This window comes from Passer domesticus, chromosome 6 (genome assembly GCF_036417665.1).
Source record: "Passer domesticus isolate bPasDom1 chromosome 6, bPasDom1.hap1, whole genome shotgun sequence".
Lineage (NCBI taxonomy): Eukaryota > Metazoa > Chordata > Aves > Passeriformes > Passeridae > Passer > Passer domesticus.
In genome coordinates, this window is record NC_087479.1 from 54,883,556 (window position 1) to 54,899,992 (window position 16,437).

General features: G+C 38.5%; 1 protein-coding gene across 3 annotated transcripts in view; it reads left to right on the forward strand.

Moving 5' to 3' along the window:
• The window catches only part of SHANK2 (SH3 and multiple ankyrin repeat domains 2), a 277,285-nt gene that overhangs the window by 40,270 nt on the left and 220,578 nt on the right, over nucleotides 1–16,437 (forward strand). For 2 of the 3 annotated variants that reach the window (XM_064425907.1, XM_064425908.1), the window contains 3 exons: nucleotides 169–336; nucleotides 2,428–2,544; nucleotides 6,126–6,203. In XM_064425907.1, coding sequence (XP_064281977.1) covers nucleotides 169–336; nucleotides 2,428–2,544; nucleotides 6,126–6,203 — 363 coding nt within the window. Of the gene's footprint in view, nucleotides 1–168; nucleotides 337–2,427; nucleotides 2,545–6,125; nucleotides 6,204–13,900; nucleotides 14,433–16,437 lie in introns of those variants that run through there. The other variant, XM_064425912.1, reaches the window with a different exon arrangement.

Genomic DNA, 16,437 nt, shown 5'->3' on the forward strand with positions numbered 1-16,437 from the left:
ACTTAGTCTGTGCTGTGGCCCACTCTTAGCAGCTGATAAATAGGTGAGCAAAAAATATTATGTCAATGATCAACCTTATACATATTTTTTCAGGTTTTTTTCAGGTAAAGACCCTTTATATGGAAGTCCCTCCCAAATCTATTTTTCACAGTCTGTGATTGCTTTCAGACCCTTTTAGAGCTGGGAGCATCTCCCAACTACAAGGACAGCTGTGGCCTGACCCCGCTGTACCACACAGCCGTGGTGGGAGGGGACCCTTTCTGCTGTGAGCTCTTACTCCATGAACATGCTACAGTCAGCTGCAAGGATGAAAATGGATGGCAAGAAATTCATCAGGTAGGAAAGATTTGCTTTTTGTTTGGAGTTGGACTTGCATGAGGAAATGTGCCGTGGTTGCTCTAGGGTTAAGCACTATTTTGAAGTCCCTGCACATTCAAGTATGACATGTCTTGCTTTTTCTATCTACTTTTTCTACTTCTTTTTATTTATTCACTTTGCATCCTGCTGTGGTGACTAAGAAGTAGAAAACTGTTCCAGTGGTGTTCTGCAACTTTGAAATCCTCTGGTTACTGTGGATTTTCATGCAGAAATTGCACTCATCATATTTATGCTGTGAACTCTTGGAAGTTTAGATTCCTGTTTGCGGCACTTCAGTAGGAAAATGTAGCTCTTTCTTTTGGTTAGATGCCAGAGTCAGTGTCCTTGGTAATGCTCCTTCTGTGTTTGTCAGGGTGCTTTCCCCTTGTCTCTGCTGAACTTTGCAGGAAGGTTTGGGTTGTGGATCCTGCTGCTGGGGTCCATCAGCCTGTCCCTGTCCTCTCCAGAAATGCCTGAATGTTATCCAGCAGTTGTGTAAAAATGCTTTATTGATTTCCCTTTGCACAGTGATAAACTCGATAATATATGAAGTTCAAAGATTCTAACAGTCCCAGTGTTGCTGCTACTTTGTCGTGTCTCTGTATGGATGAGTTTGGAAAACTACAAAAATTAGAACTGCTGTAGTATGAGATAAAGATACAAGTAATCAACCTTACAGGTCTGCCTGGGTCATCTTGACTAAATTTATTTTCTGTGCACTAAATTCTTTAGTACACAGATTTTTTTTCTTCTTTTCTTGGAAAGAAATGGGAGGTAGCTTTGGCACCCACATTTGGGCAGGAATTGGAGCTTTTTCACTAAGTGGGTCTAGGTGAAGGTTGTTTGGATCCATCTCTAGAGTAGGGGAATATAATTATTTTTTTACCATATTGTCTGAGGATGTGGAGGAAGTGGATTGTTTAGATCAAAGCATTGCCCCATCTGGACTCCATAAAAATACAGGGAAATTGTCCCTCTATTTAAACCCCAGCCTCATACACATAAGGTTATTTTTTCTCATAATGAAATAGAGCTTTCCAAACTCCCTGTGTTGATTGTAATCCTAAATAAATCAATGTTTACATCTAGGTTAGGAACAATCTATTTGGACTAATCAATATTTCAAGCATTCCTCAATGAGTAAGAAGGATGGGGATTTAATCTGTGCACTGAGCAGTCCATTTAACTTCTCTTCCAAATTGTAGATCCAAGCCAGGTGTGCCAGTCTGTACCTCCCACGGAATTCAGGAGTGATGAAGTACCTCAGAAAGACTGAATGGATTTCTGTATCTTTATATCTTATCTTAAATTCTGATTTATCTAGGAATGATGTTGATTTAAGATACTACAAAGTTCAAAAAGTCATAAATTGGGAGGCGCTTGGTCAGTGGGCCATAGATGAGAAGGAAGTCAAGTAAAAGAGGCCATGGACTAGAATCACTGTGATTTTTCTCAAGCTTATTTACTAATCAGGAAAGTTTCTAGTTTCAATGAATTTTCTTCATGGAGGCTAATTTCCAAAAAAGCCAGGGTCGAACCTTTTATTTGTGTGACAGATAAAGAAACTCTTGAAGATTTCCCCCTGTTTTGGAGCAGTGTCCTGTGTATGTTGTGTGTCTGATTGACATCACAGAACCAAGAAGATTTACTTGGATTTTGGCCAGATTTTCTTTCTAAGGCCTGTAAGCAGTTTGGGAAGAAGCTCTGGCAATCTGATCATCTTCAGTGCCATCTGGTGGGCAGCGTTCCAGAGTGTAGCAGGACAAAAAACTTGTCACATTTGAGTCATGAACATGAGTGGATACAAAGTTCCACAGGCAGTATTTTCTTGATCCCTTAGGCTGCCATTCCCAAAATAATCAGATGGTTAAGCTCAAGCACAGGATTGCAGTACCTGAACATCCCATATTGGAATCGGTGCAGCAATGCACATCTGGGTGTGTGTGCTCCCATCAGAGAACCAGCTGTGGTTCAAAAAATTAGACCCTCCATAAAAACAGCACCTTCTCTGCTGAAAACCTTTCCTAGGCTTTGGTGTAATAACCAAAGTATTGATGCATCCCTGCCCAGGCTTGCAGGTATGGACACGTCCAGCACCTGGAGCACCTCCTGTTCTACGGCGCTGACATGTGCGCGCAGAACGCCTCGGGGAACACGGCCCTGCACATCTGTGCCCTCTACAACCAGGTGAGAGCCCCTGCCCTGTCACCAGCCCTGCTGGCCCCCTGCAGGGACAGAAGTGTCCCCAGCAGGAGCTGGGAGCTCACAGAATCATGGGATGGGTTGGCTTGGAAGGGAACTTGAAGATCATCCAGTTCCAATCCTACACCTCCTTGCTCCAATCACCATCCAGCCTAGCTTTGAACATTCCAGGGATGGGCCATCCACAACTTCCCCAGGGCTTCACCTCCCTCTCAGGGAGGAATTCTTTCCCAATATCTGATCTAAACTTGCTCTCTTTCAATTTGAAGCCATTCCCCTTCATCCTTTCACTACATTATTTTATATGCAATGAAGTGCTTCAGGTATTAAAAAGCAGTCTTACAACCTGGAAAGAACATAGTTAAAATTATTTTAGTGCTGATTTTAGTGCTGAAAAAATTATTTTATTCACTGATTACAAATAAGGCTGCTCATTGTTGGTGGCAAGAGTATGCATATTAAAAAATAAAACATTAGGCTTTACCAGCTTTTTTGGGTTTGATTCATCTCTACGTATTTGTTTCCTGTACAGAATTTATTGCTGTTAGTCTATAGTTTAACTTAGAATTAAATAAGAGAGTCGTAAAATACTAAGGAATACATATCTCTATACAGAAGATACTGGATTCTTTGCTGTTTACAATTTGTGTAGTCATTTACAAGTAGTAGAAACTTTTGAGTTTATAGCATTTTATATTCTCTTTGCAGGGATGAGATGGGGAGGGGATGAGTTTTAGAACTATGTTCAAATTCAGCACATAGAATATTACATTAAATTTGGAAAGCATGAGATGTGACTGTAAACAGTGAAACATCTGTTAAAGGATCTGCTTTTTAATTAATTACCATCTTAGTTTTTTTCTAAAGTCTTGTCAAGACAGATTCCTCAATTAGGTCTAAAATGCCCTCAGCTTAAAAGAAAAAAAAAAAAAAAGGGAATTTTGGGGATAATTTGACATTTTTCATGACCATACACTTTTAGCAAAGTTTATGCAGTATGAGGTGGGAATTGGAGTAATCCTGTAGAATTTACAGTATTTTTCATGCAGAGATGTGTTTTCCTGCAGAAGTATTCTGCAGGAGACTTAGAGACTCTAATTGAAACTGCATCTACAAATTTTCAAATATTTACACTGTCACTAAGTTTGGCTTTTAACATTTTCTGCCTGCACTCTGCATTGCTGTCCTTCTGTTTTCTTTCATCCAGTGTATGTAGAAACACAGTTTCCCTTGGGGTTCTGTGTACCTTAACCTGGGCTGATTTTGCCAGTGTTGGGTTAATTTTTTTAAAATTTTATTTTATTTTTATTTTTATTTTTATTTTATTTTTATTTTATTTTTATTTTATTTTTATTTTATTTTATTTTTATTTTATTTTTATTTTATTTTTATTTTATTTTTATTTTATTTTTATTTTATTTTTATTTTATTTTTATTTTATTTTTATTTTATTTTATTTGTGGGAAGTTTTTATTGGTTCATGTGAAAGGTCTGCCTTTTCCAGCTGGAGAGGATGGGGACAGCAGTCAGTATCCTTGTTACCACCCCCAGATTCCTGTAGATGGAGTTGTTACCCGTTTGATCTTCCCTTCCAGTCTCCCCTGGGGAATTTTCTTGGCTTACTTTCTGAAGTTGGTGAATTTGTTTTTCTGGATGTCAGCAAAGTCCTGATCTGAATAAACTCTTGGTTTTGAAAGTTATTCCATGTCCATGCAGGAAGGCTGTTTTTTGCTGGGATGAAATGGGTTCTCTTTCACTGGGAGGATTGGATCTGATATGAAAGCTGTTGTAGTATTAAAATTGAATATAATCTGACAGATGGGATGGAAACGAAAAGGAGCAAACATGAAGTTAAGAATGTTTATGTTTGTTTCAAAAGACTAAAAATAAATAAACAAACAAATGCAGTACTTAACCCAAATCAATTTTCTTGGATTTTTAAAAATGTTGAACAGCTATTTGATGACTTTTGGCAAAACCTTTTCAATCACAATCATTTTGTTAATAAATCACTTTGCCTGTTTTTGTTGCACTGCAGACAGATGACTTAAATTTGTAGGGAGTTTTTGAATATATAATTCTTTTGGTGTTGTAATGTTGGATGATTTATTCTGGTAAACAAATGAATAATCACCCAATAAGTACAGTAAGTTGTTCAATATAATTATTTACATCCTCAAGTTCTTGATTAAAACTGGGCATTGATCAATTGCTTAGAGATAGAGAAAATGCAACTAAAGTGCAGATTGCAGTGCAAGCAAATAAAACTATCTCAGTTAATTCTATATCATTAAAAATTATAATCTAAGAGATAATTGTTAATTTACAATCTTGATCCATTCTGTTGTTTTTCACTTGAGAAAAAGGTAAGATAACCTCCTTTCCAGATACATTTAGGGCAGCCCTGTGATGGGGAGACATAATGGGACCAAGAATTCGTGGTGAGAAATTAGAAAACATAATGACAGTAATGTTTTTCAATCATAACTTCTGCAAATTAACCTGTGACTCAGTCTAGTAAATAAGCTTCGTTTCTGCCACTAAAATACCTACATTATGTACTTTGTCTTCTCTGACTGCAAATTTGCTGTTCGAAGTGAAAGGTAGCACCTCCAAATACGTCATTAGTTAGAACTCCATAGCACAACACATAAAGACAACCCAGAAAGTGCAAGAAAATTAAGAACAATATTTGTGATGAGGGAATATAAAACCCTTTTGAAATGTAAATTGATTTGCATAAGACCCTAAGATAAACATTAAAGGTGACAAGTAAGAAAGGGAGTCCATAAAGGAATAATCAAAAATTCTGAGAATCCACTCAGAACCTCCAAGAATATACCAGATTTTGGGCAGTCATATTTAGCAGCCTTGGAGAGCAATCATTTAACCAATGCACTGTATTGGGCAAAATAAATTGGTTTTAAGGGATTTCCTTTGCAGATTTTTTCAGTTTGGAGGATCTGAAGCCAAGTTTTCCTCCTTGTGCTGTAACTGCTAGCATTTTTTAGGGGAAAAGAGAGGCAATAGGGCTGGTCAGTGCAGTGTGTACAGGCAGATCAAATAATTTCATGGGTACTAAAAAAAAATAAATAATACATTTAATATTGAAGATAGGCTGAAAAAAGTCCCCAACAAAATAAGTGGCAAAACTGCTTTGTTTAACTTTTAACAGGAGGGAAGGATAAAATTCATCCCAGTTTTGTGAACAGTACTGCTTTTACTGCAAAATAGGCAAAAACCCCATATGGGAGTCAAAATTGTGCAAAGTTTCATTTGTCAAATATGGAACTTTGTCAGTACAGTTGCTTAAAAATTTAGTAAGGTATTTACTTCTTTTCCTACATGTTTCTTTATATTTGCCTAGTGTTTCTAATATACTGCAAAGCACCTGAAGCCCTGTCACTTTTAAAATGCTGTTTTAACAATTTAAGTTCTCAGATAATTTATTTGGGTTTTTTTTTAGTTATGAAAATATAGACCAAACACCTCATAACCTCTTAGCAGTCAGTCTTTTTAGTGCGAAAGGATCTTGATGAACAAGTTTCCTTTTCCATCATTTTCAGGAGAGCTGTGCAAGGGTGCTGCTGTTCCGGGGAGCCAACAAGGAGATCAAGAATTACAACAGCCAGTCCCCATTTCAGGTAAAAAAGGAAATACTGCTTGCCCCTGAAATATTGGGAAGAAAACATCAAATGAACTTGGGTTTGGGGAGAAGCCACATTGTACGAGGCTGAACACAGGTGTGAAGGGAGTGAGTGAAAACTTTGTTTTTTATCTAATTCACTAAGTGAAGATGTCCTGGAATAATTAGAAATGAGAGGAACACACCCTCTGGTGACACTGTTAATGAGTTTGAGAATTCTATGAGTTGTTGGTGGCAAAAGATGAAATCTTTGTTGTTCTGCAGTCAGATGTGCCTTTCTCTGTGCTGATCTCCAGCCTCATATAGGAAAGAGCCAAGATTTGTGTAAGAGTGGTGCAAGGATTGTCTGGGCACTTTGGTTTGCTTGGCCCCTCTTGATTTAGTAAAAAGAAGCTCTTCTTTCCTTGGATGTGAGGCCAAAGAAGTGGGCTGAGTTTCAGGGATGGGATTGACTTAGTGCACCGTCAGCGTTACAAGCTGAAGCTGCCATCTGTTATCTCCAAAAGAAAATGGAAGTCTTGCTTTGGATTAGTCAAAATTTTGTCCCCCTTTTCTGATATGAAAGCACTTTCAGTAAGCTTAATTAAAAATACAAATGGAGGAGAATTGTTTGTCCAAAGGGTTGTCAGGTATGGCTGACAACCTCAAGCCCTTATTTCTGAAGCAGGCTTAATTAGCTTGGATTTCAGAGAAACATTTCTAATGCAAAGTGACGTGAGAAATCGGAGTGGAAACTGTAATATTTAAAAAAAAAAAAAAAAACAACCTAAAAAAAAAACCCAAAAAAACCAGAAGAATTTTTTTAGGGTTACAAAAATCAGTGCTTCTGGAAGAATGATGGCTCAGTGCCATTAACAGGAACTGTGCTGTGGTGAAACAGGATTGGGCTGTTTCCCCAAAGCAAGGAGTTTTTCAACTAAAAGAAATCCTGATTTAACTTGGTGTGTCTTCCCCATTGCCTTTTTGACCCTCTTTGGATAATGTTGGCAGAGGACTCAAGGAGCAATGACAAGTGAAACAGACGGAATTTTTGCTGGATCTATGTGGGTCTCTGAGTTAACTACTCCAAGTTTATGGGTAGTTACAGGGCTTTCAGAAACACCTTCAGCCAAATATTTCTATATCAGTTTAATTCCCTCCATATTTTGAAGGCTTTCTGGGCCCAAGTTGTGCATTTTATAAGCTTAAGAGTTCTGCTTGTAAATCCCAGCCAGATTGTTATTTACTTTTGGGACCATTTTCCTCAAACTGGGGAAACGGTGCATTAATAATTTAATTTTAGGCACCATTTTCAGACTGCTAATAATTTTCCATCTAAATACATGCTAAGCACAAATTCACTAAGTACTAGCTAATACTTTTCTCTGCACTTCATAATTATGAAGTGATCAAGAAATGGAGCAAGAGAAAGCCCTAATTATTGGAGGGACGTGTTCCAGGGTAATCTCTTGGATTATTTTGTTACTTTGTCTTTGAGGTTAACTTTCCTTTTTGGTTTAGGATTTTTTAGGGGAGGGTAAATGTCACACAGAAGAGTTTTGATTTGTCTTCCTCTTTGTGCTGACAGCTCCAACATTCTTGTTCTTGCTCTTAGAAGAGAAAAAGGTGGACAGAATGTAGAAAAAGTTCTGTTTTATCTGAGTGGAGTGAGTAGCGGAAACCCCAATGCCAGTCCTGCCTTAGAGAATTAATGCTTTGCCATCTGTCTGTTGCTGACCCAGTCGATCAAACACCACAAGTGGAGCTGTTATAAAATTATGCAGAATTCCCTTGAGTTAATAGGATTTTGCATACTAAAAATGTTTGCTCATGTAATCAGCAGGCAGGAACATTGAGGCATCTCGTATGTACATAATGAGAGTGGTTGTAGCTGCAGCATCTATTCCTTTGAGTCACCTCCATTATGTCCCTTTCTCAGCAGCATTAAAAGGATGATTCTTTGGAGTTGATGCTCAGAAAATTGATTATGTGAAAGCTGTGTTGTTTCTAGACATTTGTGGAGAAATTTGTGTCCTGTTTTCAAGGCCTGCCTAGGCTTTGTTTCTTTTGATGAAAATTAGTGGCAGAGTTTGATACAGGCATCAGTGTCCGATGAATGTAGTGCAGTTTTGCCACCAAAGGAATAAATGTGCATGTGCTCACTTCTCACCAAGTCACAGGGCTTGTTAAAGCAAGCATAGATACACTAGATGGCAGGAAGTAAAAATAACCTGGGCTGAATTCTGTGCCACTTAATTCAGGGTCCCCACACCGTGCCCACCTGGGATCTGGGTGTCCTTTTTGCCTTTTCAGTGTCCAGCAGAGTTAGTGTTGGAATGGCATTGCCAGGTGCTGAGGACACAAAAAAGCTTGGCTGTATTTCCCAGTTAAGCACCTAACCTTGTATTAGCTGCCTTTGCAGGGGTGTGTTTCATCCTGACCTGTTCCTGATTGCATAGAGTCAGCAATGGTGTTGGGTACAGCTGATGTCACCCATTGCTGAAAGTCTGCAGAACGTGGGGTCAGAGAAATTTTCCTGTATTTTGTATTTAGCAATTTGAGGTGAGATGAAACTTGTGCCACATCGTTATGTTATATTGCCAGTTCTGTTTATTAATCACTTACTCAGCCCGTCTTGGCTGGGCCATCTAAGTAAATTACATGCTATTTTATTAGTTTTTAGTTCATTAGTAAAACCTCAAGAAAGCCTTTCAGAAAAGCCATGGTATCCCATCACTGTCCACAGCTGCTTCGTTTTCCACACATTTCTTGTGCTTCTAGGTTAATGTAAGATAATTCATTGCCTATCTAGCAAATATTAATCCAATAGCTCAGAAATCAGTGCTTTGCAGTATTTACAAGCTGTTGAAATGAGGTAAGTTAAAATGACCATACACCTTGTTTATCAGGTCTTTCTCTTTTAGTGATCAGCAGCTCCATATGGATAATTCAAAAGGGCAATAAAGCAATATTTTAGCTAATAGTGCTAATAATTAGTGTTTTTAGAACAAATGTGTTTCAGTGTACAAAACAGCTCTTCTGAGGTGGCATTTAGTGTCACCTTTTAAGGGCAGAGTTGTACCTGAGAACGGTTTGTGTCCCAGTTGTCCCTAATGATTGGCCTTTGCTGTCCTAGACCAGCCTGAATAATCCATGTGCCCACATCCCATGGATTGCAGGAGGAACAGCAATCTTCCAGCTCTACTGCAGGTAGAATTGCTCCTTTCAGTGTGTTGGCCCTGCCTCTATTTTCAATTGCTCACATATATTTTTTTTTGCCAGGTTTGAATAATTTGAACTGAAATTTTTCATGCCTGCTATCTCTGTTATTTGGAAAAACAAAATGATTCAGCTCTTCTGGAGTCTGGGCAAGGGAAAACATGTGTTGTTTTCCTCACACTGAAAAACTCTCTGACCCACCCCTCCTTGTCCTCTCTCCCCCGTTGTGTTATGTTGTGGTGTTTAGTTTTATTTTCTTTAATTGCCCTGTGTGCTGATCTCCATGTTAACAACCTGGCAGTGGGAACTGGTTTCCAGACTGACTCAGACACAGGGGCTCCAAAACCAGGAGCAGTAACTAAATCCATGGGTTTAGAAGCTGAGCTGGCTGGGGGGAACACAGAAACAACTGGGCATATCCAGCACCTCACTAGAATGGCTTCCTAAAGCCCAATTTAGATTTAGATTATTGGCATTTTAATTTCCCTCTTTTGGATGAAATTTACAGGCGAAGGACAAAAAGTTCTCCTCAGGTATTTTTCTTCGATTTTTTTTTTTTTTTTGAAAGTGTGTGAAAGCTAATTTTAAACCCAAAATCTTCATTAGGTGCTTCAGAAAGGCATCTTCACAAATATAAAATAATGCTTCCTATCATGATGTTCAAATATGGAACCATTGTGTTCATGGAGCATTTGAATTACAGAAAGACTTTGCTTTTTTGGTGTATTTATTTCCATCTTAATTCCTTTCTTGAAGCACCTGTGTGAACAATGAATCACTGAATATTGGGTATAATTGGCAAAAAATACAGCTATGAGCTCATGATGCACTCTGCCTTTAGTCAGACTTCAAGCTTTTTCCAGCTTTTTCCTGATTTCAGTCAAATAATGGAACTTATTCATACTTAGGAAAAAAACCAAACCCTATACAAGTGACCACCCCAGAACAAACTATGGATTTTTCCTTTAAAAATCAAAAATGTATGTGAGTCTGTATATGTGTAGGCACACAGCACAATTTCTTAAAAAGATGTAATTAAAATAAAAATAATAATAATTAAAAGGAAGGGGAATAACTGAAAGGGTGGAAATTGATATTGGGGGAAGTAGTGGCAAATGAAATATTCCTGAGAATATTAGGAGACACAGGAGCAAAAAAATACATATGGATACAAAATAGAGTTAAATTGATTCCTCCTGACTCAGGGATGATTTTCTTAGTGCTGGCTGGTCCCTTCTGACCTTTGTTTTAACCCTGTCATTTTTCAAAAAAGCAGCCAAATGGAAGTAAAGCTTAAAAGAATGAAATTATATGATTACCTTTTATTGAGAAAGGCAAAATATTGCCATGCCTGGAGATGCTAAAAATACTTAACTGCAGGATGTGTCTTCATTTTTTTTCTACTAAAAGCAAACTCTGGAGGAGTCTCCATGTGACCATCTGTTGTGTTCCATGTAAATGATCCAAGACCCCTTTTTTTCCCCTTTTCCCCATTCTCTCCATGCTCAGACAGGGCTGTCCAGCTGACATGCCTAAGGTGTTGCCACAGGCAGTCCAATTTCTCTGGGAAAAGTGCAGTCTCTGAGGTAGTTAGAAGCCAATCTGTTTGTTCTTCCACCAGAAAAAAAGTTCAGAAGTTACAAAAGGGAACAAATAAGCAAAGTAAATTGTAAGGGTCACCACCAGCTCTTGCCTTAAAGTAAGAAAGGCTTGAGTGTGATTCAGACACGGTTAGTTGTTGTGGGTGAAATTACAAGAGGCAGTGGGGATTCATATAATCCTAATTTAAATCATGTTGTCTTGAGATGTTAACACCATTCAGTTTGTCTGGGAGATAAAATAACCTGTGAGTGGGACTTGTGGGTACTTCAGGATTGCAGGAATGGATTCATGCTTGGAGTTATGATGGTTGAGTGCTGAATGGCATCATCTTCTGCTTTTGCATTTCAAAACAGGCTACTCAGCATTATCTTCTGGCTATATCCAAGTTCTTGCTCCTTATAGAAATGTAGAATCTGTGCCTGTAGGACAGACTTAGCATCTTCTTCCCCTGCCATTTGGAGGGAGCATTCCTGGCATGCAGTTGGCAATCCCATCTCCATCAGAGTATGTTATTGGCATGGACTATTGCTAGACTGCTGTTTCCAAAGGTTTTATTGTAGTTAACCCACAGAGTTTGGAATGGAGCCACCAAATGTATTAGGTAAAATAATCACAGTGTCTTATTCGCTGATGCATTTTATCCTAAGAGCTTTCCAAAAGGATTTCCAGCCATTTGGTTTAGCAGTTGAAGCAACACTATATTATTAAGTGTTTGCAGAACTGAATCCCTGAAAGTTTCTGCTGTGAAATAGTGGGAAGTGTCTGTCTGCTGTGAGTAGGAAGACTTTTTTTTCTGAAAGTGTTTGGGGAAGAAGCTGCTAACATGGTGGGTTTTGGCTTTTCCATGAGGTAAGTCTGCCTGGCAAGGTGGAAGATTTCACTCTACAGCAGCACAGACCTGTAAACCCTTGAGCTGAATTCTCTGCACAGCCCAATGTTTCCTGTAGCACCAAGGAAAACAAAACCTAGCAAATAGCACACTTTCTCAGCCTTTTTCTAGGAGAGTTCAGCTGGAGAAGATTGCATTTCATGGCTTTTTGATTTAGCATATTATTGGAGGGGATGAAGAAAATTAAGTCAATTTTGTTGCTGGCTGTGTCTTATCTGATTCATGTGATGCTGCAACCTGGCTTTATCTGCTTTCAGTAAACACTCCTTTGGAACCGCTGCTCGCCCATGTAGCAGTAATGAGGATTATGTAATAACTGGCTTTTGATGGCTCTTTCCAGCTTGAGCTAGATTTTCCTGAGGAATGAGTCTGTAAATCTAAATGTGCGTGTATCACACTTGGCTTTTTCTGCTCTGTTTTAATAATTAAAACACGAGTGTAGGAAAATGCATCTTGCTTGAGGAAAACTTGCTGGGTGGCATTTCAGCAGAGAAGCAGGAAGAAGATGGAAGGCTTTTTCCTCCACTTTTAAAATAGATAGAAACATAACATTTCCCAATAGATGCAGTGACCATGGAGGAGGCTCAATACAGCCCGTACAAAGTAGGATAACTTAAAAATCTGAGTTACTTCTCCTTGCAAGAAATAGAAGGAAATAAAAGAATGTCGTGAAGCAGTGAAATTGTGCCTGGGATGGATTTGCCTGCGTGTTCCTTTTTAGGCTTCCTGACATGTTTCCTTGTAACTCTGCTCGACTTGCTGGTGTATTCAGTTCAACACTTCCTGTCAAGATGGTTCTTGCATAACAACGACTCCTTTTGTCCTAGGAGTTAAGTTTGCATTTCAAAGCCGAGGGAGGAGATGATTTAGAAGTCATTTGCTCCCATGTTTTGAGGAAGGGACTTACATTTTTTATCTTGGTGTCCACGCAGGCTTAGTTTAATCTGGAGGTATTCGGTCATTCAGGCTATTTCATGAATAAAATTGATTAGATTCTAAGAACACAGTTGTGTGTGTTCGTGAAAGGACAGTGGAGAATAAAACACAGGTTCTGCCTTTTAAATCTTAGTAAGGAAGACTGGAAAATGAACAAAGATGCTTGCAGGCATTTTAGGTGTTGTCCAGTCCTGCTAAAACAGTGCTGCAGGACATAAGAGACAGAAAAGAGGTCATTCAGAATGATTGCCTTCCCCATATTCTGACTGAAATTTGCTCAGCCCTGGCACAGCTTCATGGCTACTGAGTGTATTCCAGAAGACCCATGGGGGCTGTCAAATCTCTTGAAAGCAAACCCAGCATTTTAGCAAGGAAAATGTACCAGCACCGTTACGCTTGCACTGTACTTTTTTTTTTATAAAGTCCAGCTGTATTTGGCTGCACGTTGTTGTGTATTTGCTTGTTTTTAAAATATTAATTGCTGAAAAGTATTTAGGGTAAAATTTCAGTTCCTTTGAAGTGGATGAAATCCCACTGATTTCACTGGGGTGAAAGTGTGTTCTTCACTCTCGAGATAGTTCCAAAGCTATACTATCAACTCTTCCTATATAATGTATTCTGCTGAATGATTATTTTCAATTAACATTTCCTGTTCCTGTTTAATTAACATTTTTAGTACAGCACTATTCTTTTAAGTTGTACAGAACTGCACAGTGCATTGCCACAAATAATTTGGGTTATGCAAAGTCTTTGCTGCTAAGAGTTAACTTGCTGCAGCTGAAATGAAGAGGATGTATTTTCTGAAGGCAAGCTTGCTAAGAGTTTTGGGAGGCTGTGGTTGTAAATTTTCTTCCTGAGTGTGGGATATTGTTGCATTTCCTACAGCAGAAGTCCCTTTGTCTTCACCCAGCTGGGACACCGACCTTGTCCCACCTATCGTGGGATGCTTCCCATGAGCCTGAGGCTTCCAAGGGTGTGAAGAACGCTCAGATCTTGGAGCTTGAAAACCTAGTCTTTGATTACTATTAAAAACAGCCTGAGTAGCAGTGTGAGGTGGTCCTCACCAGGGAAGCCTGGGATTGCTCGGAGGGTTACGTAAGTGGAGCCGTCATTTGGAAAAGCGGGAATACTTTGCCCTCAATATCGAGGTGAAGCGCTCGTGGCGAGCCTTTGTTTAAACAGTGCTGAAATGATCCAGGGAATGCTGAGGAGCCTCACAGAAATATTGGCCCTCTCCCCACAATTTATATTTTCAGATGCTAAAACTAGTTGTTGAGCAAATGTAAGGTGCCTATTTTAGGATGCTGCATGTCAATATCTGACTACAGATGGCTCCATGAATCATAGTTGGAAGAAGGGAAATGTTAGACACTAAGATATTGTTGCTAAGAGATTTTAGTACACAGTATGCTAACATGTGCTGGCAAATTTGGGAACAGTAGCAGCAGAATGCTCTTGGAGGAAAAAAAAAATTCAGTGGTGAAGAAACTGTCTTCAAAGGACTATTTAAAGGACAGTAACATTATTGTTCTTTGTTGTATCAAGACCTGACGAAGATGAAATTGTCTTTCAAGCAGATAATAGACAGAAAACATCCAAAAGGTAAAGCTAATCCTGCTCTCCAATGAAATAGAAAGTGAATATTGGAAACAAAAAGAAAAAAAATTACTTTGGGGTTTGAATGAATCAAGTGCCAAGATTAAAGGTGGTGTTTGCTGATATTTTGCCATCTACTGGACATCAGATCTATTAATATACACTGTTAGTTCCTTTCAAAATGCATAATATTGAGCTTGTATTACATTATATAATTAAAAATGTTAAGAGTTCTCTTCTGTCCAGGAAAGAAGCATGCAGAAAGATGCTGAATATGATTTTTTTACTTGTATTTCTTCATAACATTACTATAAAGTAATTTAGGAAAATTGTCAGAGTTTTATTGTCCTGGTAGAGAATGTGGGTTATTTCTGCAATTAATATAAAACTTTGCTGGCTAGTATTTAAAGAAAACAAATTCCATTTTACTCCGTTTCTTTATTCTGTCTTACCTTATATCAGTGAGTTTTGCCCAAATTTGAAAATGCTACACCTGAAAGGGAACTTCAAGTAGATGAAATTAATTTTATTTTATAAATAAAACCTTTCAGTTCTGATGTATTTTCAATAAAAGCATTGTTTTATTAAATGTACAAAACACTGCACAACTATAAACTTCTTAAATTTGCTTCTGACAAATTTCTAAATAGATGTATTACATCTCAGCTTCAGAACTGATTATTTTTAATGTAGTTTTGGACTGTGAATGTGTGTTTCCATAAGGCAAGAATATGTATCTCCTTGAAGTCATGTTTTATGTCATTCATATTCTATGTATTCAGCAGCACTGTTAAAGACAGGGAATTAGTGATATTAATAGAATATTAATCAAGCATTTGGTTTTATTTTTTAATGAGCTGAACCAAGATGCTTCTGCTACTTTTATTTTGCTGTGTCGTAGACTCAAAGTCAAAAATCAACTGCAATTCATGGAACTACAAAATGTGGGGTGAAACTTTGCCCTTTGATTTTTGGGAAGTGAAATAAGGAATTTGATTGTCCAGCGGTTCTGCATTAGGTTATAATGGCTGTGGCAATTGTGTAGGGTTTTCCAGCTGGTTCAGAGAAAGACCCATTGGGAATTCTTAACATTCTGGTGGAAAACACCTGAGGTCTGCATTATGATTTGAGCTCAGAACAACGTTTTCCACATTTCCACATTTTCACGTTTTGCTCAGGTGTTACAAGAGAATGCCTTTCCTAAGGACACTGAGTTCCAGGTACTTGTGGTGCTCTTTGAATCAATAAACCTCTCTTCAAGTGCAGGCTCCTGGAATTGCATAAGGAACCAACAGTGGGTGATCGATACATTTCCATCCCACACCTATGGAAAAGAAATTCGGAACACAGATTGCTTCCTGCTTTTCCAAACTGAACTCCATCTGTCCCGCTGAGAGAGTTATAAAATCCACACACTGCACAAGAGCAGCTAATGCAGATCCATTTAGGATGGGATTTGTCTGAGTCTGCTGGGTGTGCTGGGTGCTTTTGTGTCACCATTTATCAGGGATGGAGCCTCCCGCTGCTGTGTCCTACACGGGCACGCATGGGGACAGGGTCTTGGCACTTAACCTAAATTTATCTTCCTGATGTCCTTGGGGATGACTGCTGTGGGCTTGATGGTGTGCTGGGACTAAATTCAAAGTGGCTTTAGACTCCAAGTACCTCTTGGCTTTATTAGGGAGAGCTTTTCTTTCTAGAGGACACAGTAGAAAATAAATACGTTGAAGTTTAGCTATGTTACATTTCCACTGCCCCACAGTAAACACCATTGGATTTTTGTATCAAATTAAAGAGGTGTCAGTCTCCAAAAGCTGTGGTTATTGAAATGTGGTTATATATTTTTAATACTAAACAAACACATCCTGATTATGATATGTGGAAGAGCATTTCTGAAAATCTTTTAATTAAGGAAATGATCCCAACGCTTCCTTCTAAATTCCCTTGTGTTAATTTCTCATCTGCCTCTGCTGATAGTCAGTCCTGTTGTGATGGCTGTGACTGCTTGAGT